At 45.9% G+C, this 27,348-nt stretch overlaps 1 protein-coding gene across 1 annotated transcript in view; it reads right to left on the reverse strand.

Moving 5' to 3' along the window:
* The window catches only part of LOC142560897 (uncharacterized), a 78,016-nt gene extending 51,241 nt beyond the window's left edge, over window positions 1-26,775 (reverse strand). The window contains exons 1-9 of the mRNA XM_075673308.1: window positions 26,508-26,775; window positions 10,292-10,333; window positions 8,617-8,777; window positions 7,455-7,703; window positions 4,692-4,838; window positions 3,527-3,722; window positions 2,258-2,498; window positions 1,451-1,616; window positions 451-618 (exon numbers count right to left, since the gene is read on the reverse strand). Of these exons, the coding sequence (XP_075529423.1) occupies window positions 451-618; window positions 1,451-1,616; window positions 2,258-2,498; window positions 3,527-3,722; window positions 4,692-4,838; window positions 7,455-7,703; window positions 8,617-8,777; window positions 10,292-10,333; window positions 26,508-26,553 (1,416 nt within the window). The 5' untranslated portion in view covers window positions 26,554-26,775. The remainder of the gene's footprint in view (window positions 1-450; window positions 619-1,450; window positions 1,617-2,257; window positions 2,499-3,526; window positions 3,723-4,691; window positions 4,839-7,454; window positions 7,704-8,616; window positions 8,778-10,291; window positions 10,334-26,507) is intronic.
* Window positions 26,776-27,348: the final 573 nt, after the last annotated feature.

Consider the following 27,348-nt stretch of genomic DNA (forward strand, 5'->3'; position numbering starts at 1 on the left):
GTAATCTTGCTTGAAATAGCCTATGCTTTGATTTTCAAGAATAAACAGTTGGCAGTCTGCAGTCTCGGTGTCTTGTGTGCTCCTCCCCCTTGCCCTCGTTTCTTTTTTCACACAGCTTCAGCCTTACTTCAAGTATGAATTAACTATATCTCCCAAGAACGTCCTAACATCAGGAAGAAGACAGGGCTGCAGCGGAGCATTGGGCTTAGTGTTCAAATCGTCGCTTGCGCTACTTGTGGGGACGTGCGGCCCTTTCACATAAAGCTACCCTACTTCGCTGGAATGGAAGCCCATACAGCGTTAATGTACAGCAGCGTAACGCTACCTCCCGTCTTTGACATATCCTCTCCGAACCTGTTCCCTGTTCGTGCTATGGTACCTGGCGTACTGCAATGCTGATTAAAACGTTGCCGCGTAGGGCACAGATGGTCACACATGGCTTGCACTCACCGTGCGGTCGTCGCGGGCGTAGCAGTTCTCGCCAAGGGTCAGGTACAGAGCGCGGACGAGCTCCTTGATGGGGCGGTCCGTGGCGCAGTTCGCGTTGCTGCGGCAATAGGCGTACGCCATCGTGGACACTCCGAGGTAGGCCTGGGACCGCTCCAGCTTCAGCAGAGGCTGCGCGTGGTGGCAATAGAGCAGCTCGGTCATGCCAGTCCTCCATGGTGTACTCTAAGGTTTGCCTAATCGGATGTTCTATTTTGCACAGCATAATTAATGTTAGCCGGGCTTGTTGATGAGACCACATCACACGTTAAGCATGTGTTCTTGTATGTATTAGTTGTGTTCAAAGACAAGCTGTCTGAATTTTGCAATCATCAGGTGTTATGCGTCTTTAGCTAGTCTGCCTTTCCTATAACGCACTTCCCCCCAAAATAAACCTTGACTGACTTGACACTATGCAAAGGAGGATGCTTTCTAATTCTTTGTGGCAAGAACTAAAAAAAAATGAAAGAAAGCCTACAGGAGATTTAGAATTAACGGTGATGCCTTTGCATCGTGGAACAATAATAGCGTAAGCTCACATAATGCTCTAAGTTATTCGAGCGTTCGTACGGTCGCAACCCTATAAGTCACGGTGGCTATGACTACGCGTTTAGCTGCCCCCATCATATATTGTGAATACTACCAGCCAGTGAGGCGCACCGGGGTGCGTGATTGCACGGTTCGTCTTCTTTGCACGATATGACAACCGCTGACAGCATTAAAATGACTTGGGCAACCAAGGAGGCGAGGGCCGTAGCTTATTCGTTACTGTCGCAATCGGCATAAATTTCATGGCGTTAGTCGCGAATACTCGGTTGGTAAATCGCGTAGGATAATTTCCTAGCAGACTGATCTCGTTACAATTCGAGTAAACTTAAAAGATCGACGACTTTTGCGGACATTTCTGGCAAACTTGTCGCATTGTGGAACTTAACAACTTGTTATTCATCTAAGGCATACTCACCAGAGCGTGCTCGATCATTTCCGAGGTCGGCTTGGACACGAAAGCCAGAGATGTGAGCCAAATGTCAGCGTCGATTCCGGCGACCTGGCCTGAGATCATGGAGTCAGTCATCATGCGGATAGCGGCAGGGCTGCCGGCAGCTGGCAGGGAGTCCACAAAGAATTTCCTAGAAAGGAGATACCCCAAAACGGCAATCTAGTAGCACTTGCTGTTAGGCTAGTTGGAGCAGGCCAAATAATAATGGTTTTAGTGTCGAAAACACGATCACAGAAGGGGCGGACATAAAGACCGGTCAGGTGATCGAGGTCCCCGGTCGTCCTATTTTTATGTCCTCCCCTCTCTGTGATCGTGTTTTTGACGCTAAATTCATTATTCTGTTGCCCGAAAAGTGGTCCTCGGTTTGCAAACTCTGCACATTACAAGTTTGGCTTGAAACTGAAATACCTAAGTGCATAAAATGAAGTGCACACAATAAAACAGAACAGAAAAAAGCGCCAGTGAAGCTTGCCGACATCCTTTTGTTACCCAGGTTTTCATGTCTTACTTGCATTATCGCCAGACTGTTATCACTCGACTATTATAGAGCTACTACAGCCATCTCTGTACTGCTATTCGCTCACAATGATCTGTAAAATAGTCATGATATCATTAGCCTTTAGAAATACAAGGGTAATGCAATACTAAATGCGACGACGTATCACGCAGCAATTCCAATTGATGAACTTGCAAAATAAGTATGGCTGAAAAAAGTTATCACGCTTTTACGCCCTTATCGTAGTGTGTAGGTAAGGGTGCACTGGAACTTACTTGGCCTTTGGTGACATGCTTTCGGCTTGACGGAACAGGATCTGCAGGTCGGCGATGGTCAGTTTGCGCAGGCTGAACACAAGTTCGGTGAACAGTCCGGGCGAAGAGGACTTGACGGCATCTCCTGCTGACTCGGCGATGGCTCGTAGTGCGCTCTCAGCACGTTGCAGCGAACTAGAAGACTCCTCGACCTCGTAGTCATGGTCGAACAACAGGTCAGTCTCGGTTTCTGAACTGTACGCTGCATTAGAACATGTTAAAAAGAACACGTGAACACTTGAAGTTAAGAAAATTCACAAGTTTGCGGCAAGCTACCTTGATCAGATTTATCACACTTAACGGCTGTGTTTATTACAGCTGGTTCTTGATCATAAAACTAAGGTCTTTTTTCGATGCATTTGTGCGGAGAATTTAAGACGTGCATAAGCACTTTATTCTTAGCACTAAGTGTCAAGCAAATATCACTTCTAGAGCAGTATAAACGAAAAAGTAAGTGACACCCTTGGTAATGGAGCACATGTGTTTATATTTTCGCTTGGATTGCTTTTTGTGGGCATATTGTAAATCCCGTGTCTCTCGGCAGCAAATAAACGTTTTCGCGCATCAGATTTCGCGTTTTTGTGTCTTTCTTTATGTGTGTTTCATATCAGCGATGTAGCCCAATTTGACTTTAAAGCTTTTCAAGCATGAAAGCTTTCTTTTTTAGCTCTGCGTTTCAGTGCTAGAGTAGATGAAGCAGTCTTAACTTAGTTGTGCGATGAGAATAATGCAACAATGTTTACGTTGCAATATGAAAAGATACGGAAACCAAGCCACGAAATGCGTTCGAAACAAAACCTCTGGCTAGATCAAGCAAAATTTGCGCACTGCTCACATTGTACAAATACTTCACCCGGATTTTAGTTCGGTTTCGTTTTGAGCTTAGGTGTATACTTTTTTTTCCGTCTCGATAGTTTGTCAAGAGGCTTGTTTCGTTAGTGCCTCGCGCTCAGCGTTCCGGTGGTTGAATGATCGGATTGGCTACTCTGTTGGGTTACCCTGGTGTGCAGCACTGTATGTAGCCAACGCTATTCCCTCGATAGAGTTGGCTGGCTCCAAATTAAACCAACACAAATAAACGAGGACTCAAGAAACACGTATACACGTGACGGGGCGCAATCATATTGAACACAAGTTATTCACAGGACGCAATCTTGCGTCCTCGTTTATTTGCACTGGTTGAGCGCCCCGCCAACCGGCCCAAACGGAAGTGTTCCCTGGCGGGCTCACCTGGCCGGCGTCCCTGCGCCCTCCGCTGGCTGCGCAGGTTGAGCCCCTGGGTGACGTCAGTGCGAGCGCCGTTCTCGCTCTTGGAGAAGGGGCGCACTACGTGCGACTCCTTGCACTCGACGCTGTCGATGAGGCCATTCTGGAAGACCTGCTTGCACTCCTGGCGACCCTTGACTACGGGCGCTGACCTCAGGTTCTGCGGGAGAGCGCGGCAGTCTCTTAGGCCGGCAGATATAGGCTTCTGTAACAGCGACACACTTCACCATGTTATAAGCTAGAAGAGGCGTCCAGGCATTGCCAGAAGGAAGGTGGGTATTCTTGCATTAACATATTAGCATATTATTGCTGTGACCTATGCCAGCTTCTTGAGCGCGCTGTCTGTTTGTTGCTTACTGTCACTTAGCTTACCGCGTGCCTACAATGGATGACATTATTTTTCTCCCTGGTCGAGCGTCCAAACCTGATCGATCGCGCATACCCTTCTTTCACTTTTGAAGGCGTAAAATCTACACTGCCGATTGTAGCCTGCCATTCTCATTCTGATATTTTGCTTGTGTATCACTCGTACAACGTGCAGTTCAGCCTGATGAATGCGTGACACACATGCATATTTTATTTCTGTATTGTTCTTCAACACTTTATTTTATTCTCTCCTTCACACACCATACCCCTCCGAAATCACTCACGATTCCTTTTCTATGTATACTTTTTCTCCTTTAAACGGCAGGCGCGGTGCCCCTCGTGGTGGCAGTTGCCTGCTAGCTCTCTCTCTCTCTCTTGGGTCTGCTTTATATATGTAAACGTAATGACAATAAGTTCGCGTCTCGGCTTGACAATGCGCGACAACCCGGGTACAAAAGAACTCGTCATTGTTTGCGGGCACCGTAGAGCTTAAGTGGCGCGGGCAAGGAAGAAAGGCAGCGCACATCCTTATCGTTCTTCCTGGCCGACGTCACTTAAGCCCTACTATCTCAGTAACTCTATCAAGCCAACTAGCCCAGATGTGTGTGCTCCTGGTTGTCAATGTTTATTTCGTAAAACTGTCTTACGTGGAATCCGTGACGCTAAGCTCATTGCAGATACTGGCAGCTGAGCACTACTCCTCAATCAACGCCCCAAGTCTTTGCCAGCCTACGCGAGAGGGCGGCCAAGGCGAAGTCCTTACGTCGTCCACTGACGAAGCCTGCAAAGCAGTGACTGTGCTCTCGCGGTCCTTGCACTGAGAGAGGTCCTTGATCCGGCGTACGCTCGTCGAGGACCAGCCTTTCGGGAGCGTCTCGTAGATCGTGGGACACCTTCCAGCGATGTCGAGCTGGATAAAAGAATAGAAAAAAAAGGGGTCGGTTGAAACCAAGAGTGCGCGAAGTCGGCCTCCGTTGTGATGCATATTTCCACCTACAGAGCGGGAGCAGGAGTGTATATGTTAAAGGCGTTGACTTTGTCTGTAAGGCCCGTGTTGTCGCCACGCTGTACCTATAATCATGCGTTCCTTTATGTCACACTACCGTGCTTTGAATACTGCTTAGTGCCGACACGCTGTGCGCGGAAACTCAAGCTGTGAGTTTAGTCATCACTATGCTTTATTAAGCAATGCATGTTATGCATAAGAAACAAGATGTTTCGTTGGTTATTATTTGAACATTTCGAATCCTAAAGCTTGAAGGCTCCGATTTCTAGATTGATAAGAAAATTCCCGCTATCTGAATAGTTCCTGCACTATCGAAAACGCAAGAAAACGTGTAATTGTAAAAATTTTGCGGGTTATAACTTCAGTGTATCACGCACTTGACCCTGTTTACTCACGCTATGAAACTGGGCCGCTAATGTTCTTGTCTGTAGTTTTCAATTGAATAAAACACCTCTAAAAACCCGTTTTCCTGACGAGTATGTCGAGATTTGTAAAATTAGGTACCTAATGGCCACACTTACTGGTAGAAAGGGAAATCGTTTCTCATGATCTGGTCATTTCTGGTTTAGCGCAACTCGAATGCCCAAACCCCTCCCGAACAAGGACTGATCGTAAGAACAGCCACTGCCGAATCATGATAGAGAACTAACAAACAGTGACCCTAAAGTTGCACTTCAAAAAGTCTGTGCGGGGCCGAGCTAATTTGTTAAAAAGGCGCATCACGGCACTTGCATATCTACTACAGAGAACCTGTTTTCCGCAATCTCGAAATTCTTTCGGTAAGCACAGCTGAAAAAAAAATATTTACGCGTAAACCAAAGAACTGAAATTCGAGTTAGTACTTCTTCGTTTCGTGGGGTGCGCGATGCGCTCACGGGCAACAAGAATGGTGTACGCGACTCAAGTTATAACTCCCAATTGCCAAAATTTTTATTGGAAGAACCAATAGGGATTTTGCTGAAAGGCATAAAGGGATTTTTCCGATGATGTTTAATGAGATCCCCTTTAAATCGCAGTGGTGGCGAGGATGATGATGGTGTTTATTGGCATCTCTTTAATCGGGACAGGGAGAAATATTCCGCGAGCCTGCTTGATTTAGTGAGGCTTTACTACATATATCGCTATGCAGCCTTTTGCTTATCTGATCTCGATCTACTTTAGCATTGAAAACCTCCATCTCTATATTGTACTATTCTTACAGTGACTGCGGCTCTGCCAATTATCTTTCCGGTTTTTCTTCCCCCAATTCTCTAATCGTCTATTACTTATCTCGACTACTGATCCGTTAAGCATTCCATCTTCGTTGAATCGCAACGCTTATGGAAGGTGAACCCTCCCTGTGAACCTCACTTGGATTGCCATTACGATTTGACGAGACGTTTCCGGGCTTTTTTTTTTTTTTGCAGCACAGATGCCCCATCTGTGGCGCATAATTGATCCGGCATGTTTTTCTACTCGGGCAGCAAGCTCGGGCTTCAAGTAGGAAGGCGTACAAATTGCCGTTTTGTGGCACAACTCTTTCAAGCACCACCTGACTGCGAATGACAAAAAACAGAAAAAAAAAACAAAAGAACGAAACAGAGGACCTACTCACATCTCCCCAGAAAAAGAGATCTTGACTGAGAACATACGGAACTGACAGGTGGAAATGAACCTGTGAAGCCGTAAGCAATTGAGAAAGTAGAATACAGCGTAGTTGACTAACAGATACCAACTTTCTCCGCTTGGAAACTTGGAAGAGAAGGGGGGGGGGGCATTCTGCCTTCTGTGTATCTCTACCGCCTTAAGTTTTCAATAAACTTCACATGCCTCGGACCTACATATAGAATCGCAACTTGTACCCGATCTTACCCGACGTGAGAAAACTTCACTCTGTCGTCTGCGAGTAGGCGTCTCCTTTACGAGCGCCCATTCATTCGTATTTGGAGTGGTGGGCACATGCCGCATAAAAGGGATGTTAAACCAACTATTCGGCAACTGTCAATCACGCAAAGATCACAGGGCTTTTATCGATTGGCTTTAGGCAAGTTATATGACAGACCGTATAGAGAAGATGAAACCCCCGAAACGTGCTATCATGCCTTTGGGTCGTGCAGAGAAACTTAATCGTGGCACCAGCCTATATGATCTGCAGCGCTTGAAACAACAAAAGTCGCCGCAGCCAACATTTCGGCTATGGAAGCCGCCCTGGCGAAGAGAAGGCCCCTTGTGAAAATGTCGGCTTCGGCGACATTCCATGTTTCAACCACTTCAATCACTTCAAGTTTCCATCTTCCTGTGAAAGTTTAGTCTTGTTAGATACCAGCCCATATGCTTGTGAATGAATGAACCATGAACGCTTCAGGTGATGTGTACACGCATGCTGGGAACACTTCCTTCACTGTTTCTACTGCTCATTTAGTTCCCCCTTTTCCCAGCGAAGGGCAGCCCGCCGGACTCCTCAGCCAGCCTCAGATAGCCCGATCAAGCCCTCGTACTTTCCCTTATCCCTTCTCTCTCTCTCCCTGGTACGGAGCTCACCTCGTTCACGTCTTCGCTCACTTCCAGCTCCTTCATGCTGTTCTGGAGCAAGGACAGGATGGCCTTCTTGATGTTCAGAGCCCGCGGAGTCTCGCCCTGCGCAGGACACAGGTTGTCCACGCGGCCATCCTGGTACGAGAAGCGAAGCGGCTGCCGCTCCAGGGCATCCCTGAGCTCGGCCAGGTTCGGCGAGGGTCTCCGCTGGCCAGGCCGCGTGGGGTCTTCCTCCTCCAGGGTGGTGCCCCGGATCTGCGCCCGAGTCCATTGCGGTCATTGTAAGAAACGGAAAAGATGTGCAGATCCAATTGCACATGTTGGTATCGAGATATGAAACGAAGCTTTCGTGAAGCGGTTAGATGAATGCAATAAAACTAACTGTGATACAGTACACCATCGCGACAATTTGGGCTTCTTAGTATGCAAGTGTTGAGATATTCCTCGCGCAACTGCGCGATAAATATGTTGTTATGTTTGCAAATCAATAATTACATATTTGTTATGCCTAAAGGCTGGCTTCCGTAATATAGATGGTCGAGACAGAGTACAAGAAGATGTGGCCGATGACATGTAGAAATAGTTGTTCCCAGGCATAAAATCCTGTTGGAAATTAGCACGTGTTCTGCTTGGCCCAAATATAAAAGCAGAATTCAGAAAGCTTTTCGTTCATAAGTGCTTCTTGCGATTGACCGAAAGCTTTCGCTGTTAATGTGTTCAGTTTCAAGATTGGCTGAAATTTCCTCTAAAGAAGGATTTTATTGTAAGTGCTTCTTGTGAATACGAGCCCAAAGGCCTAATTCGCGAAGCTTCTCTTTCGTGCACGCTGTGTCGCCTTCATTAATGGTTAATGCAGTTTGAAAAGGAACAACAGAGAGAGGTATACGCTATGAACGAGAACGCGACCACCAGAGCTTGCCCTGAATCTTTCTTGGTTTTAACGTACTTGTCTTCGTTTAACCTACTTGCCTCTCGCGCTTCAAAGAAAATTCAGCACGAACATCGGGCAACAAGCCACAATCGCCATCTTGCTTTTACTAATAATATGGTGAACGTTACAACCAGTCGACATTTTCTGCTAGGAATAGTTCTAGCATAAGCACTTTTTTGTGTGAACATGGGCCGCGTTATATTTCTAAAGCTGAGCGTGGCTTTAAATGTGGCTCACCTGAAGCAAGAAGTCACACGATCCCAAGGGTTCAATTTCGACCTGGCACTTTATATGGACGGCCACCTTCTGGGAGGTCGTGCCTTGGACTGCGGTTTCAGTTGTCGACGCATAGTCGTAGACGTAGGTCGTGCTTGGTTGGTAGGAAAACTTGCGGCTCTCTGCGGTTTTCAAAGATTATAGACAGTGTAAGCAAACTGCAAACTGAATACGCGAAATCAATACTGCGTAACCTAGCGAGGTGGAGGAAGGTGTTTGAAAAAGAAAATGGTCGTCCGGCCATTTTCTTTCTGAGAAATTTATGTTAGGTTCGCTTTGCAGCGTTATGTTACATTGAGGTGGATCACAACTCTTTTATCATAAATAGCAAACTTTACTTTCTTAGTGGAGCCCTATCACGTAGAACTATTCCAATATGTTTTTATTCCCATCTCCTGATGTCAGATTTGCGTAACTGCCGACGCAAGCATCGGGCGCTGACCCACAGGGTTGTCTGAACAGACCAATCAAACGGCCTCCTCGTTCATAGGAGGTTCCTTTTGTTTGCTTGAAAAACGAATAACATTGCTTACACTGAGCGGCTTGTCTTATCTAACTGGCTGACAAGAGGCGAGGAGCACACTCAAGTCGAGAGGGATTCGATGGGGCCGAGCCAGTGTATCTAAATATGATTACCGGATGAAGAGGGTCATGCCGGCGTCGGCGATTGGTCCTCTTTCCCTTACTTAGCTTGCGGTGGCTGGTTGAAAATCGCGGCGGCACGCAACGGAAGCTTAAGAATGACACTAAAACGGATCCTCAGCATAGAAGCGTTGCCAGAACGAGGTCGTAAATGGGCCGAAAGTGCTCGAAAATTTTACACGGCCACACAGAAAGCTTTATTATACGCAAATAAACCCATGCTCTCCAGCAGGTGTGAGTAGCCAGTGCCTGAGCGATCGGTGGCAGTCATCTTTTATTCCTTTCGGAATGGGGCCGCCTGCCGCTATTCAGAAGAAAATTCAGTTTTGTTCGGCATATTGTTGCATCCTTAACGCGCACACGTCACGTTGACGCGGTGAATTTTTGGCGGCTTTGTGACGTCGCTTGACAGGCAGGTTCAGTAGGTGCACCTCGAAAACTTTTGACCAATAGCCGAGAGATAATGGCAGAAAGGCGTCGAATCAGAAATAACTACTTTTCTTTTGCTCGGTTCAGTCATGCATAATCAGTGTGGACACGTCATATCAGATGGAGAGCTATCACGGTTTTCGTGACGTCGCGTGACGGTCAGGCGAAGTGGGGGTGGTCAAAAATTTTTTTTGAGCAATAGCGGAGGGCTTGTTGCAGAATTGGAATAGAAAGGTCTGGAATAGCTTTACGTTATAGCGCCCTAGGTCACAATTTCGGACATTAGACGTTATCAACAACGCATGTAAACTGGTAAATTATATTCATGTTTTGAAGTTATAACAAAATTGAACATACTGTTTGAAGTAGCAGTGACTTGTGTAAAGGAGTCAGGGGAAAGCGCTTTTTCCACTCGTTTCACTTCCTCTCATGAAGTTAGATTTGTAAAAAAAATGATATAAACAATCTCAGAAAACTTTCAGCCAGTAGGCAAGTGGTTCAGAAAATTTATACGAAGCATTGTTGTGCCGAAATGTTGCCGAAGAGACCAAGAGAGAATTCTTACCCGTGCAATGCCTCGAGCAGGTTTTACTGCGTTCAACAGGACCTGCAAAGAGAGAACAAAGAAATGTTTTTCCTTAAATTATCTGTCGGTCACTAAATTGGAATGAGGATTTTTTGAGAACTAAATTGTTCACAAGAAGAAAATGCGCAAGCCAAATAAGGTTGTGCTACAGAGAAACAGTGTATAAGCGCCATGTTTCGAATTTTTATAAGCACACACAAAAAAGAACTAAGAAAGAAAAGAAGATAGAAAGAAGAGACCAAATCACGAAGGATTTATGGATATTGTTGTTACTCTTTTGGGGAGCCAGTGAAAAGACATCCATTAGTGCCGTCTATCTCACAACATGAATAGGAAATAAGTGCTACAGCGCAGTAGTTTTGAAACCAACACTGTGGCTAAAAAACGTCGCTCCATACTGCGGCTAACAAACTTATTAACGCTACGCAAGAAGTTAAGTGAATTTAATAGGCTAACTTGTGCAGCATGCATTATCTTTTTGAGAATGTAGACTGGAACCGCTTGTGCACGCGAAAACGATTGCAAGGTGTTACCGCGCGGCGACAAGCTCTTGCTAAAGGCGGTGTTCCAACGTAACCAGTAAACAAAATAAACGCGAAACAAATAAGTTAGAAGGTTGTTGTCAACAACAATGTACCGCATTCATGGCCGGCGCGACAGATGCCTGCCTTGTAGCACAGCACCGACCATGCACCAAATATCTTCGTTGCAGAAATAGCGTGCCTCTGACTGCTTCAACCTGTTTTGTCAAGTGGCTCGGTGTTCGTCAGGTTGCGCTGAATAACTTTTTTCAGCAAGCTACAGCGCAAATTCGATTTTTTCACACGCCCTATATTTAGCTAGTTTGCGAATCCTGACCTCCTCACGATAACTGCGCACGTTGCTCGAGAGAAACGAACACGCCAAACATGCCCGATGTACTACCGTGAGCAGCTTGTGACTCGTTCAACGTTTTCTGGAAATTGGCCGCGTTGGCTCTTCTGAAAGCAAGCTGCAGCTCGGGGCCAAATATGATTTCGCTATCGAAATATATGTAAAATGCAAAAACGCCCTCACTGGACAGCTGCTCAACCTACTTGAATATTTTTTTTGCATTTGTGGTATCATGCTGGGTTATAACGCCAGTAAAAACAGCACATTTTTGAGGGCAGCAACTTCTTACGAAAATTGCCGTAGGTTCGTAAGCAAACGAAACAAATAACCATAGAAGCGCAGAGTTCCCAAATTCACAACTTGGTACCGAAACCAGCTTTTCCGGTGTAGGCATTTGACGCATGAACTTAAATCTGAACTGAAACTGTTTAACTTTTACAAGGATTATGCGAAAATCGCACTCACATATTGTTGTGCCATTTGAGGACGGTATTTATTACGTAAATTTTTCTCCTCTTTACATGTAAATGGTTGCTATTGGCTCAGTTGTTATAGCCGTCTTTATTGCTAAGTTGCAAAGTACGTAAACGTGGTGCTTAATTTTAGTGAATATTTTGCAATATCCAATAAATTCCGAAAAAAATGTTGATAACCTAGATAAAAAGAAACTGCATCTGAAAGTCGCGGGGCTTCATCCTTTTCTTTTAAATGTAGCAACAGTCATCAAATTTGGTGCATTAGATGCTTAGAAAAACGATTTATTCGTTTGGAAGCATTTAGGAAGGAGCTCTTTAGGTATCCTCCTTTTAGGAAAACATCATCTAATGGAGCGTACTGCTTCCAGTAATTTAATCCCCGCGCTTAAGGACGGGAGAGAACAAAGCATCACCAGAGCACAGACATCATTTGTCTGTTGTCCACGAATGTCAACTGATTTCCCACTTAAAATCAATACTTTAGACGTCTTTCTGCCGGTATCGTCGCTTCGTTCGCGTGTCACGGTTATCAGTTGCTGTCGCCAGCTGATAGCTGAAGGCGTTTGTCTCAGCTGACGCATTTGTGCTTCTTGTTAGCTAGTTAAATGGCACAGCATGCACTACGTGTGACTAAAATGGCACATCGCTCTATCCGTGGAAGAAAGTTGTATGTCGCAATGTCTCGCCACGCTTTAATGGCCCATGAGTGGGCGCGGGACCATCACTGTCAACATGTGTCACGCTCCGCGCTTTTGCGCATTACAGGTGTTCCTGCCGCTCTTCCTGCTGTCAACCACAGCCTTGCCTCCTGGTGAACCCGAATGCCCGTCCAGCCCGATACCATCGACGCCGCTCTGCTATCAACCGCACTACCCCTACCGTACTGCTCCGCTCGTCATCTCCGTCTTCTGCGCATCATCCAAGTCTACGATGACGTCACCAAGCACAGTCGATATAAGAAGGCGCCAGTGCGACAGTTTCTTCAGTGGGCGCGGGACCATCACTGTTAACATGTCTCACGCTCCGCGTTTTTGCGCATTTCAGGTGTGTAACGTTTTTTCCATGTATGCCAGAAGGAGCGACGACAGTTTTCTATTATTGTTCCCGCGCCCACGAGTGCTCCGTGATATTGCTGTTGATTGTTTTTCAATGGGTGTTTTATTACTATGCTCTGGAAATATTGAGTAGAACCCAGGACCCCCGACTTGTTCTCAGTCCTTGGCTGAACTACAGTCCTTGCTTGATGAGCCAGGCGAACAGATGAAAGTCATATTTCATATTCTAAAAGATCTTCAGGCTCGATCCTTGCAAGCAGCAAAAAGCCAGTCCGCTATGGTCACTGACATTAAAGCCATCAAAGCCAGTCAAAAAATATATTGAAATCAAAATTGGCGCCATCGAAAAAAAGACTAGACGACCTAGAAGATAAAAGGGACTCACTTGACCAAATTGATCGCGAAATAGCCACCATCCAGACCTCGGTACACTCGCTGTCAATCAATTCTGCTTCTTTGCAATCACGGCAGACCGAACTTGAAGATTAATCACGACGCTGCAATCTCATTTTTTTATGGATTAGATGACCACCGGGAATCGTGGGCTGAGTCGGAAGAAAAAATTGAAGTAGTTTTGGCTGACGCACTTGACACTCTTCCAAATTCAGCCATTGAACGCGCTCATCGCCTAGGTGAATATTTGTCAGGAAAACAACGTCCAATCATTGTAAAATTTACTAACTTTAAGATAAAAGAGATAGTCCTCTCTGCCCGAAAAAAGCTGAAGGACAAAAACGTCACAGTTAATGAAGATTACTCACCTGCTACACGTCACGCTCGAAAGAAATTAACCGAGTTTGCCAAAAGTGCATCCGACGGAGGTCCGTATCAGCTCCGATATAACAAATTACTAATGAATAAGAAATACTACATGTATGATCCCGAATCTAACTGCGTTGACGAGCAGGCGAAGCAACCGCCATCACATGATAGTCATCCTACTAACTCTGTTAAACAGCACGCGCAGAAACCACCCTCAGCTGATAATCCCGCCAGTTCGGCTCACGGCAGTCCGTAGGGACGCGCGAGGGGATGTGGACGCTCTTTTTCGCAGATATCCGTTCTTTTTCGCAGATATCCGCAGTATCATCAGCAAACGTGACTGCCTTAACTCCGCCATCGACACCTGCAGCGCTGATATCGTAGTACTAACTGAAACCTGGTTGCGTCCTGAAATTCGAGACCACGAACCTTTTCTTATTGCAAATAATTTCTATATCTATCGCTGCGATCGCTTAGGGCGACAAGGAGGAGGCGTACTGCTCGCTATCACGAGAAATTTCGCTTCACAGTGCATCCACGTCAACACCCCTTTAGAAACTGTCTGGGCATGCGTCGCCCTAAATCATAAAAAAGTTATTATTGGGGTCTGTTATCGGCCCCCTACCTATGCACAGAACTTCGTAAATGAACTACACGATGTTGTTAACATCGTTTCATCCCGTTACCCAAACTGCCCATTACTTTTGCTTGGTGATTTTAATATGCCAAACATAACTTGCTCTAACACTGTCCCCACGATACACCCACCTTCCACGCTAGCTGAAGAATTTTTAGAAATGTGCTCCGTTTTTTCTCTCGAACAGCTTGTAACTGAACCGACTAGAACCACAGACTCTGCTGCTAATACCCTTGACCTTGTTCTTGCTTCACAGCCCTACCTAGTTTCCAACATCACTCTCGTTCCAGGAATGAGCGACCACTCTTTACTCTTTTTTTTTTCACTTAAACCTCGCACAATCTAAACGTGCCAAAAGAACTGTGACCATCCGTAATTACAATAAAGCAGACTTTGACGCGATTAATTGAGAATTATGTTCATTCCTTGATATTTCCCTCCAGGATTTCGACAGCCGTACAGTAGAAACTAACTGGGCAATCTTCGCAGAAAAAGTTACTTACCTCACCAACAAGTACATTCCCATTCGCATCGTAGCTAGCAAGTCAGACGCTCTCTGGTATAATGTTCATATAAGACGCTTATCAAATAAAGAGTCGATTGTACAGGTCGGCAAAGTTTTCCTCGAGTGAAGCTCGTTGGAGTGCCTACCGATTGGCTTCTAGCCAATGTGTATCAGCGCTAAGAAACGCCAGGAACAATTTGTTATGTCACACGCTGCCGTCCATGTTAACAAATGATACCAAGAAATTCTGGCGCGTTATTAACCAAAAAGATGACACCATAACTCTTGTAGATAACTCTGGGAATGCCATACCCTGTGATCATATCGCATCCGTCCTCAATGAAACATTTATCCAAAACTTATCTGTAACCTGCAATGTTTCCCCACCCACTGCACCTTGTTATGATTACCAGGCTATGTTTCCAATTACAATTGAACCCTGTGGCCTCGAAACCGTGATTAAATCGTTGCGTCTCTCCTCTGCCCCTGGCCATGACCTAATTTCCGTGAAATTTTTGCACAGCACTGTTGTTTATTCATTTATTTTACTAGCAAAACTTTTCCAACAATCACTTGACACAGGATACCTGCCCCTTGATTGGAAAATCGGCAAGATGATTCCACTTTATAAATCAGGTGAAAAGCATTCTCCTCTCAATTATCGGCCAATTTCACTAACCAGTATCCCATGCAAAATATTAGAACATATCCTATATTCACAGCTTGCTAACTTTCTTGAGTCAAACTCACTTTTTTCAAGTTCACAGCATGGCTTTCGAAAAACATATTCTTGTGAAACGCAGCTGGCTTGCTTCATATATAAGCTACACCTAATTCTTGGTACTCGTTCAATGGCAGATTGCATTTTCCTAGACTACTCCAAAGCTTTCGATAAAGTGTCTCACAAACTGCTACTTCACAAACTACAGCTCATGAACATTGACCCCAAACTTCTTGCTTGGATTGAGTATTTCCTTAAAAACCGTTCGCAATACGTGTCAGCTAATAATCTTAACTCTCACTCAAACCCTGTCCATTCCGGCGTCCCACAAGGTTCCGTCCTCAGGCCTCTTCTTTTTCTAATCTACATCAACGATTTGCCTTCTTCTGTTTCCTCTCATATCCATTTATTTGCGGATGACTGCGTAATCTTCAGAGAAATAACAAGCAGTGACGATGTAACCGCTCTTCAGACTGACCTGAACGCTATTTCATTGTGGCGTAAAACATGGCTAATGGAACTTAACATCACAAAATGTAAATCTCTTCGCATATCAAGAACTTGCAACAGTATCCCCACTTGCTCCTTAGATCATGTCCTCTTAGAATCGGTAGGCTCATACAAGTACCTTGGTGTACACATCACTTCCACTCTCACTTGGTCCGCACATATCACATACAAAATTAACAATGCTAATCGTATGCTTGGTTACATCCGCCGCAACTTTTCTAAAGCGCCCTCATCCCTCAAATTGCTGTTGTACAAAACGTTAATACGTCGAAACTAGAGTACGCCGCATCCATCTGGGACCCTCATCATGAAAACCTAATACATTCACTAGAAATGGTCCAAAATAACTCGGTTCGCTTCATTCTTTCCAACTATAACTGGACCGCTAGCATATCTTCAATGAAATCAAGCCTTAATCTACCATCCCTAGCCTCACGTCGCAAAGCGTTTCGTATCTGTCTGTTCCATAAGATGTTTCATCATCTACACCTGCTTAGCGAATTAATCCCTCCCCCACGTCACCTATCATCGCGATTAGATCATGCCTACAAGGTCGGTGTCCCATTTTGTAGAACTAAGGCTTTCTTCCAGTCATTTATACCTCGTACAGCAGCAGAGTGGAATCACCTTCCCGCACTGACAGCCACCATCAAAGATTACCAGCTTTTCAAAAAGCTTTAGCTAATATTGTATGAGTAGACACACCTGTTAACTTTTTATTGCAATACTCCTATTCCTTGTATCACATTTCCTATTTTTTCTTGTTTTGTATGCATCTAACCACTCCCCTCTCCAATGCCAATGGCCCTGAGGGTACATGAAATAAATAAATAAATGCCTGTTTCTTCTGTTATATTTTTTTTTGCATTTAGGCATCCCTCTTGATAACTTGTTAGCACTGCAGATAGAAAATATATCGCTAACGGCATAACCCATGCTCCTTAGCAATTGATGTGCTACCGCCTCAACCGTAGTGAAATTGATTAAAACTTCGTTGCAGTGCCATTCGATGCTATTTCATTCGTGTAATGCATGGTATTGCGCAATGCTATTTAGTCGTGTTATGCGCAAGCATTCATTGGAAGCCGTGGTGTACGTACTTCTTAAAAAATAGTTTTGCCTTATCAGCGAACAATTGCAGGACTGTTGCAACAATGCCGCCGGACGGAACTGTATCTAACATAATAAGGTGAAGTGCGTAAGCCCAGAAAGCGCGGAAAAATACGGTCCTTTTCCGAGTCCTTTTCTGCCGGTTTTCCAAGGTTTATTTCGCACTGTTCACACATTCCGTCCACTCTTTCTGTAAGTGCAGAAGAGGTGTCGCGGGCAACGGTAATATTTCGTTATTCTCTGGCAACCACTCCAGAGTTGTTAGCGAGGTTCTTTTGCGCCAAGCGGTCGGGGCCCTCGTCGTCTTCTCCTCTCGAGTTTTGTTCCCTTAGCACAGCGCTAGCTGGCGTCGTCGATAAGCGACTGTTGACCACAAACAGCCCCCCCCCCCCCCCCCCCCTCATCCTTCCTCTGTCTCGTGGGCATCTTCTGTTGTCCGCGGATGAAGACCACGACCCTGGGTGACCTTTAGCTCCGAAGATTATCGCGGCTTCGTGTTCAGAAGAATCACCCAGCCGTTCCGATCGGTGAAAGCTTTCCGGCCACAATCTGCTAGGCGCTGCTCCTTTGGAGTGTTTGTTGGCGCGCTCCGATTCTGAGCGTCGCCGAGCTTGGAGACAAAATACGTGCGCGCTGCTGGGACGGCTTCTGCGCCGCAGCAGAACCCCTCGTGGTTTTCATCGACTCACTTTGGAAGCCGGTGTAGCGAACGTGCGCGTTCCAAAGCGGAATCTCGGTTTCAGTTGTCTGTCGCGGAGCGGACACTTCAAAGAGGACGGACAACAACGAAGCGCTTCTTGTTTTGACTGCATGTTAATCTGCGTGCCCAACATGCTCAACGCTGCAGACAGTCAAGTACAGTCGAACCCCACGGTCGTTTTGGGGAGGCACACTTCAGGAAATTGACGGCGACAAAACAGACGCGGACAAAGAATACGCGTGGATGGACGAGCGTCAAGCTTCAAGTGGGTTTGCTCATAACAGACGATCGCTTTAAGCAGCCCACATTCACGTGATTGTTCTGGACGTTCCCGCTGGAAGAAAAAAAAAGTAAGAACTGACCGCCGTAAATCAGAGGCGCTCCTTCCTGGCGTGAACTATTTTTTTCCGTCCTCGGTTGTGTCTTAACATTGTGTAACAAGATGAACTAACCAGCCCAGCAACAAGTACTGAAAGCATAAATGGGAAATTAACTTGAACACCCCGTGTTAGCTTCGGATGAAAGTTGGCACCCCTCCTCACGCATATGTGTTCTTTGCGCGTACCTTCCTTGCGGCGTCGATTTTCGGGAGCGTCCGATTCCTACAGCTATGAAAAAAAATGTGCATGCGAGATTTTTTTCTTTGCATAGCTATCCAGAGACACTGCGTTGCATTTCGTTGGCGAGCTCTCCTCAGGGGTGCATTGTATTGAGCGAATATTAGCTGGTATCGTCTCGGCATGGCAACATGACTTTACTGCTGAATGTGGGCTCACAAAATGCCGAGGACTATAAATGTCCTTAACTCTCGGCTGGTTTGAATAAATCCACAGCGTATGGTCTGTTTCGAACAGCTACAGCTAAAAATAGACGCATTAATTCGTGCATTAAAGTCATAATGAATTTTTATTCATTACGAGCTCTGTTTTCAAAATTACACTTCATAAAAATTCTAGTTCTACGCTAAGGTGAAAATAGGTTTTCTTTGTTAGAAAACAAACAGGTGAAGCCAAATTCAAAAAAGATTTTCGTTCGCTGTTGGGCTTCTACTTTCGCTAATCGTGTCTGGCATCCCGATTGGCTGAGTCTTGCGTATACGAGCACTTACTGCACAAGAACTTGACGTGAATAATGGCCCCAATTCGTGGGCTTCTGCGCGCCATTTATTGCCGCAATCCATGCCAATGTTCTCTATGACCTTCAATTTCTTTGTGCTGGTTAATATTGAGCGCAGTAACAAGATAGCGTCGTAGATCCCTACTGTAAAATTCACATGCCGCATAACTGCCATATCCGATAATGCGATATGAAACATATAGGATGCCATACAAAAAGCCGTTCTTCCTATATGTCATATGATGTTATTCGATATAAACGTTACGGAGAATACGAGTTTTTTCACTACGGGTGCCATTTTTACATGTTTTTATTGATGATCCCTGAAATGTCCCAGCATTGTTCAGCTGCCTGATGTTCGGCAAGATTCCGAGTGCACTTATCCAGAATTTTTGAACTATATATAAAAGCATGCTTTTTTGCGAATTTCGTGTCACTTTACTTTTTCTTTTTGCTGTACTTAGTATAGCTGCCGTGGAATACTCCAGAGATGGCGAGTCACGAACTTAGGAGACTGCGTATCAAACAGAAACGCTAATAATATTTGGGGTTTTACGTGCCAAAACCACTTTCTGATTATGAGGCACGCCGTCGGGGAGGACTCCGGAAATTTTGACCACCTGGGGTTCTTTAACGTGCACCTAAATCTAAGCACACGGGTGTTTTCGCATTTCGCCCCCATCGAAATGCGGCCGCCGTGGCCGGGATTCGATCCCGCGACCTCGTGCTCAGCAGCCCAACACCATAGCCACTGAGCAACCACGGCGGGTAAGCAGAAACGTTGTATTACGAACAGATGGGTTCATCTCAAGCAAAATATTTTTGGAAAGTTGCTATTTTGACTGTAAACAAGCTTTCATGTTTTCTGCTAGTGAATGACAAGCATTTGATTGGGGGGGGGTGAGGCGGGGAGGAGGTTGGGGTCGTTTTCGCTACATGTGTTACGTGTAAGGCCTCCTTACATAGTCACCGTATTGTGTGGCGATCATGGAGAAGTCATGGCGTTTGTCGCTGCTTAATTCTGGTACACGTTAGCATGTACACAAAACCAGCAAAATATAACTATACAGTCACTACGGCCAAGTTAATTTCAGTACACTCTCCGTTCGGCTGCGCAGCATCCAAAGTGGTATTCCAGCAAACGATTCTGTTATCGCTGCTTTACGTGCTTTGATTTTGACACGGCTTTTCTGCTTAAACGCTACAGGCTTTGACGCTAGAAGTGATGCATTTGAAATTAAACGCATTGACGCGTCATTCCCAAGTCGAGTTACACACCTGAAAATGAAATGAAATCTTCGTTTCTCTCTTCGTGGACTACAAGATAGGGCGGACGCAAGGAACGAAAACCACATGCACCTGTTCGAAAAACCCCGTTACACCCCACGTGGAAACCGTTGGCGAGAAACAGCCTAGACATTACGGGTTTCCTTACGTCTACTGACGTCATGAACCGCACACGTAGGGATTCGGTCTCCCAGAAGGCGAATCGCTGCTGCACGCGTGGCGCAAGAGATAAGAATCTTGCGAACACGCAGCACCGATAGACGAAACGCTGGCGTGGATGTGATTGTGTGGTCCTCCGAATAGGAGAAAGGCAGATTAGATGACAGACGGGCCCGAGATCAGGCTGCGCATGTTCCTCGGGAAAGCCGCATCCGTTCGACGTGCCTCGAGGACGCAGCCACGTGACCGCGATCAGGACCAATGAGAAGCATGCAGCAAGACTGGCGTTTTGTTTTCACTGGGCTCAGCACAATCTCAAGTGGAGCACAGTTGGGCAGTTAAGGAAGGCCATGCGAGAGACGGTTGGTCCTGCGCCATAGCCGACACGTGCAGACGAGTGACTTGCGTGCAGACACTGAGCCATCCCGTTCGTTTGTTTCCCGTTTTTACATTTATAACTTCCTATCGGTTTTTTCGGTCTTCCAGTCGATTTCTATAGATTGCTATCGATTTCCTATAGCCTCTGCGGCAAGTGACTGCTTTTGCTTCACATTGAGCTAATGCTCATTGGCAGTCTTGTGAACGAGAAGTGCAGAAGGGGCGGGTGAGCTTGCATGGCTTCGTGATATGGCCGTACAGTGCAAAAAAAAAAAAAAGAAGAACGTGGACGCAGGTGAAGACAAGACAGGACGCGACTGAAGTCTCGATGCCGCCAGGTAGCGTACGAGCGTTTATGTACGTGCTCCCAAGCTCACGTGTTGCGTGACGCAACGGAGGTTGAAGGAGTATTCTAAACACGCCGCCATGAAGGCGAGCGGCGCCGCCTAACGCTCCAGCGGCTAAACTTGTGCCCATACGCAAAGTGGACGGGAGGATGGTCAGCTTAATCTATAAAGAAGCGCACGCGTGATGCGCAGTTATCGGGTTCGGCTTTCACCTGCAGCCGGTTATCCCTTCATCCACTTTCAATACCATTTACCTTATCATTCACACATTGAGATTAAACCTAGCAAACAATTTCCCTAATGGTTTCTCTGGCTTCATTGTGCGCTTTTTGCATACAGTGGTAAGTAAAAAAATAGAAAAAATATACTCCTTCGTATGCCTTTATCATTTTCGGTTCCATATAAAGAAAATATTACTGTGTAGCACAGGTGGCGCAATGCTCAAAAGAAGGAGCATCGGAATGGAAGCGAACGCGCACTTGTTTGCTCACGCTGCCCTTTGTAGTTACAGCACCCACTGAGGTTCAATTATTGCCAATTCCTCCAGCGTTCATTTCTATGCCATTGGAATATTCGTTGCATTATCCCGGTTCGTGGTCTATGGTGCGCGTTCTATAATTTATTTAGGTAATCATTTAGAGCATAGCACAGCCACCGCGGAATGTACGCTCACTTCTAGCAATAAAACCGCTGTGTGAACTAAAGCGTGGGTAACACCGTTGTGCTGAGACTGTCAATGAGTTTGGGCCAGATACAGTGGCACGGTCGTACAGGGCAGTACACAGGGACTAATTGAAACATACGCGTACCGAGCCCCCGGTAAGTACTCACTACTGGCTGCTGCTTCAGTGTAAAATGAAATGAAAATAGGCTTACCAGAAGAATAACCGCACATAACATGTGGATCTTCGCTTTATGAGTAGTAATAATGTTTAATATTTAGCCATTTTTGGTATTGACGTGGCCACGGGAAAGGTATGGCCTGTTCTGACCTTGCGCGCTTCAGCAAAAATGCCCCAGCTTTACTGCGTGTGCGCTGGCGACAAGTCGTTACAAGTCACCTGTACCTTCACACTGGGCGTGCTCCAAACGGCGCGATCGAGAAAAATTTTGAAAGGCCGCGAGTGATTTACGTCGGCTTTTTTCAGGCGTGGTCAATCGGCGACCGGCACGGCACAAGCGGAGGCGGACGCAGCCGCTAATCTAAAGTGCAGAAACGCGAAGTTAAATGCGACACCCACGGCTGCTTTCCACTTCGCCGCGAAACGCGAGAGCGGCGGCGAGCAGAAGTGAGACCGTGGCGTCAGAGCGGGCTCAAAGGCGTTGCGACTGTTTTGAAACACTACGCCATCACAAACGGCTGCTGACAACCAGACTACGCAGCAGCCCCGGGAGAAAGCGCCGCCGGGGGCGAAGGTCAACGTTCGAGGACCGACGCCTGGACGCCGCCGAGGGCAGTGCAACTTTGTTGCCCCTCGCTTCGGCTGACTGGTGTCGGCATGCGACAGCTTTAAATACTGAAACGCTTGAAATCGCTCATTTAACATGAGTGATTGGAGGAGCACTTCTACAGTGTTCCCACAGCCGTGCGAGGTCATCTCTGCATTCACTGCAGAGACTGCCCTTATGTGCCTTAATTTGAAAAAAGTGCGTCATAATTCCCAAACACCGTGAACAGCTTATCCGTGAAATTATAGAGGCTGACAAGATACAGCGGCTGGGTAGCCTTTGTATCAGCATGCCATCTATTGCCCTCACCGTTAACGAAATCAAGTATCTGGCTTTGATGCGATAGGGGTTCATGAGATGTGTGACATCGCACAAATGTTTTATTACTTTTGGTCACGTCTAAAGTCTAGACTTGTGGCGATTTCGCAAAGAAAAGCTTAGTTGAAGTCGGCGCATGTGTTGTGTCCTTTCTCCTGTCCTCGTCTTTGGCGCTGTGCAGATATGTCGATATTGAATCAGCTCGCCCAAGCTTCCACTTCATTGTGTCTCAGAAGAGGAATAGTCGGTACCACCTATCGGCCCCAGAATATCCTTATATGTATTTAATAACAATATACAACAAAAGAGAGCCAAGGGACAGGACAGACACGTGTGGGCGTCAACATGAAACAAATGCCAATAACATTTTGTTGGAACTTGGTGCTCGTCGATGTCATGCCATCCTCCTATTTTTCTCGCGTTCGAATGAAGAATTGAAAGAGTACAAAACTCCCGCGTGTCTTACCCAAGCTGCCGCCTGTGCTTAATTAAAACGAGACTATTTTAGCTTTGCTATGCTTTCTTTGACGTCGTCTTAGCCCTAAACCGGCCACCCTCGTAGTCCTTGTCTTTGTGTCGGTCGATCGCGGTATATCGCACTCGCAGCATTGCGTCCCCCGGTGTTGAAATATGAAAGCCAGCTCTGATTGTTGTGCTTGAGCGGTTGAGTGGAGTTTGAGTGGACCAATGGATCGGCGAGAAGCATAGCCAAGCACGGCCACTAGACTATCTCTAGTGTTACGTAAAATGCATTGGGACTTGACAAACGCGGTCTAGTCGGCGACTGGAGGTCACATTCATGTTAACGTGATACGCAAACACCGAGAGAGAGGTGAACTGGACGAGCGCTGCTCCCGTGCACTCGGTTCTTTGTCGGTGTGTTTGTGCGCGAGTTTGAAGTCTGCGCTGCAAGCATGCGCGCAAACAATTACCGAAGTCTGCGAGAGGTGTTGCAGGCCCCACTTAACGCCATGAAAGCGCAATTTCTGGAGCCTGTAGGTCACACAATACCGGACAAACGCGCCGACATACGCCCGTGGTTGCTGTGAACACGTCTATGCCACGTTCGGGGTTTTGCGCTTACAAATGACCCTGCCTTTAAGCTCTCAAGGTTAGGAGGGTCACTAAGGGCGCCAGGAAATACTCGAGAAGTTTTTGTCCAAGGCTGGGGATTTGATCATCATTTGAATGCGGCTATAACATAAACCTACACAGAATTAGTCTTTGCAAATGCAGCAATACTCAAGCTCATACTGAAAAGGGGCACATATGGGTCTACGTCTGTCAGGCGTACTTCATCGGTGTGGTCAACTACCATTGACAGCAGTTAATTTCTCTTAGTCTGCACAAGCACAGTAGAGATACATAAAGATGTTTATATAAACGTGTAAACGAGACCGTACAAGGTTTCTTTTACAAGTTTCTGCAGCGTGCTGCTCTCGAGCATGCGATGGATGAACAAGGTCGGCTGCAGCAAGGCTGGCCTCCGACAGGGCGTTATGCCTTGTGTAGGCATACGGGCATGCGGCTCTTATCGCATGACGGTGCAAATGCCCTGTCGCAGGCCAGTCTCGCCGCAGCCGACCTTGTCCATCCATCGCATGCTCGAGAGCAGCACAGTAACAGTGCGCAAGTGCCCAGTCACCTGGTATTTTTTCATATTTTGCGGGCTTTGGTTGGAACGCGCAAAAGAAAGGACCGCGTGAAATATATTGTGTTAGAAACAATTTATTGAGAGGTTTCTCAAGGTGCTCTAACAACTTGGCGTATCACACTTGGGGTCTGTAGCCAATACTTATAAAGTTCTTTAAATAATCATAACTAATCCGTTAGTTAGAAGAAAATAAAAAAAAATTGCCTGTGCAACTATAGCCATTGTCAACATTATGCATTGGGTTGAACTCGCGTCCGGAGTGCCTCTGAAGCTTAAATTTTTGGCTCAAATTATGTGGGAAAACAAGTATATATATACAGGGGGTTTCTTTAAAGTTCAGCATGCAAGACCCGACGTAGCAAATGCAAAAAAGAGAAGACGAACCTTTTGGAAGTAAGAAGTGTTTACTTAACGTTTCTGGCTGGTGGACCAGTCTTCGTCACAGTACAGTGAATGTACTCTGACGAAGGATGGTCCACCAGCCTGAAACGTTAAGTAAACAAGTATTACTTCCAAAAGGTTCGTCGTCTCTTTCCTGCACACAAAAACGCGCTTCGTCGCGTTTCTCCGCCGCCACCATATATATATATATATATATATATATATATATATATATATATATATATATATACATATATATATATATATATATATATATATATATATATATATATATATATATATATGATATCGGAGAAATGCGATGCAGCGCTGCCACCAACCAGTGAATTTATGCGCTAAGAGACATCTTCTGCTAATGTCGAGTAAAGCGGGAACAAGATCACACGTTTTAGCCGGACGTGTTAAGACGTCACTGCAAGACAGATTTCACGTTGCATTACATGAATAAATGAGTACGCTCACGGTAATCGTACTTCACTACAGCCATCGCAGCTCCTCTGTACCTGCTGTAATGCTTATTAACTGTGTTCCGGGACTTGAAGCGCAGCCGGATATCTCTGCACAGCCAGTCGAGTATTCCCAAGTCAGCGTTGTGCTTACTGTTTGTTCTTGTGGTGTATCAAACTCAAATGGCACGAAATCTTTTTTAAACAGTGTCTTTTACACCCAGGCGTTACTGAATCATTTATGGTTGGGAGTCAAATATATTTGCTTTCATTTACTTGTTCTATGGACAGCCGGCTCTTGTTTAGCAACCATGCAAAGAGTGCAACATAATATAAGATCTTAGAGCCCACAAACGTGCTTGCAAACACATGTGCATTATCAACACACAATGCGCTGATAATATAGTGATAAACTGCAACTAAAGCTTGGGTGTCACAATGCAATGTAAGTGCGGAATCTTATCGATTACTTTTTCACTCAGCATGTAAATATATTATTTATGATAGACGTTCTCTATCGTTGAGCATGTAATATTGTATATTGATTACGCCTAAATGAATGGCGTTTACTTCAGTCAGCCATCCTTCAGAATGCAATATAATTTGTATGCTGAATACAGGAATATGTGTAATAGCGAAAAGAATTCTACTAAGCAGCTTTCAGAAAATATGCACCTTACATTCCTGAAAAGGTCGTCATCAGTTGCTCAGGTAGTTAATGTCCATCGCACTGCTGGTGAAACAGCGTTTAAATTTGTTGCATTATCCTAATACACTGATTTGCGAATAATTAGCTTGCAAGAAGACGTGGATTATGCTTAGGGGGGAATCGTCATGTTGCATGGTATTCCAGATATATGATCTCCTTTCTGTACGTCCTGTTTCCCCACTGCTTGCTGCGATATCAGTACATGTATACAGAACTAATTGAGTCAGTGAAAGCTAATCAAGTTTTCTCTCATCACGAACATTGTAAGTCAGGCACGTTACCAAATCAAATATGCATTTTAGCGGTTCCTGTGCACTTCGAAAAGCATGGTTGAAGGGAAACACAGTTCATTGAAGGGCAGATTTAGCAATTGTGACAATTTGTCCCTTTTGCTCGCTGCTGAGAAACGCGTGAAAAATTATAAATTTTAACCGGCATTTTCCCGATATATATATACCGCATTTTCGCGCATGCAACGATCACGTATGCAATTGTCGAGCGCAAAACTTGAGCGTTTCTTCACTGCAACCGAGCGCCTCGAACGCGCCGCCGGGCCCGAGGGCATTGCAGTCGCCTCCTACCTGCTAGTGCAGCCGCGGCACAGAGCAGCACGATGACGGGCTTCATGGCGAAAGTGTTGCCTCCAGGCCACGGTCACATACGTCCGTCCCGAAGCACACAAAGAGCGAGTCCCCCCTGACGACACCCACAGCTCCGAGGTGCTTGGTCTGCGGTTCTCCTCTTCGTGAAGAAATGATAGGGCAGGTTACGAGAGAGGAAAAGATATAAGAGGGTTTTGGTGAGACGCGACGGTGGCGATGCCACAACGGTTCGCGTATGCTCTGCGCTGGCGCCAAAACGGGACCTTATATGCCGTCCTCTGGGTGACGCCGCCTTCACCCACTCTCTGCCGAGAGAAGGAGATAGGTTGAGGAGGCGACGGCCAGTCTTGGGCGATACCACAGGAATGACTTGGTTCTGCTCACGTGGGTGCAAGCTGCGCGGTGGAGGATTCCAGAAGAAGGGGCTAAGAGGCCGGAATGATGGCTGGGATAAAAGAAATTCGAGATATAATTGTAAGTGTAGTCGAGAAGGTGGGCATGACGGAGTACTCGATTCGGCGAGAAGCCTATCAAATGAAGGAATCGCTCGAAAGGGCAAGATCAGTGATTGACGCCGAAAGAAGCAATATGGCGACCGAAGGGAGGGTAGAAGGGCAGACAAGAAGGACTAGACGGTGGTCGAAGAAGGAAGGGGAAGGTATGACACCGTTAGAAATCTACAAGTCGTCTGCGAGGCTTCATTGTGCGATATTTTCACGATCTCGCTTTACTCTCTGCTCTCTTCTTCTTCGAGGAGGAAGGAAACAAGAAGGAACGCCGAGAGTGGCCCGGACGTAGTCACCCTTGGATTTCTGTCACC

Source organism: Dermacentor variabilis, chromosome 10 (genome assembly GCF_050947875.1).
Source record: "Dermacentor variabilis isolate Ectoservices chromosome 10, ASM5094787v1, whole genome shotgun sequence".
Lineage (NCBI taxonomy): Eukaryota > Metazoa > Arthropoda > Arachnida > Ixodida > Ixodidae > Dermacentor > Dermacentor variabilis.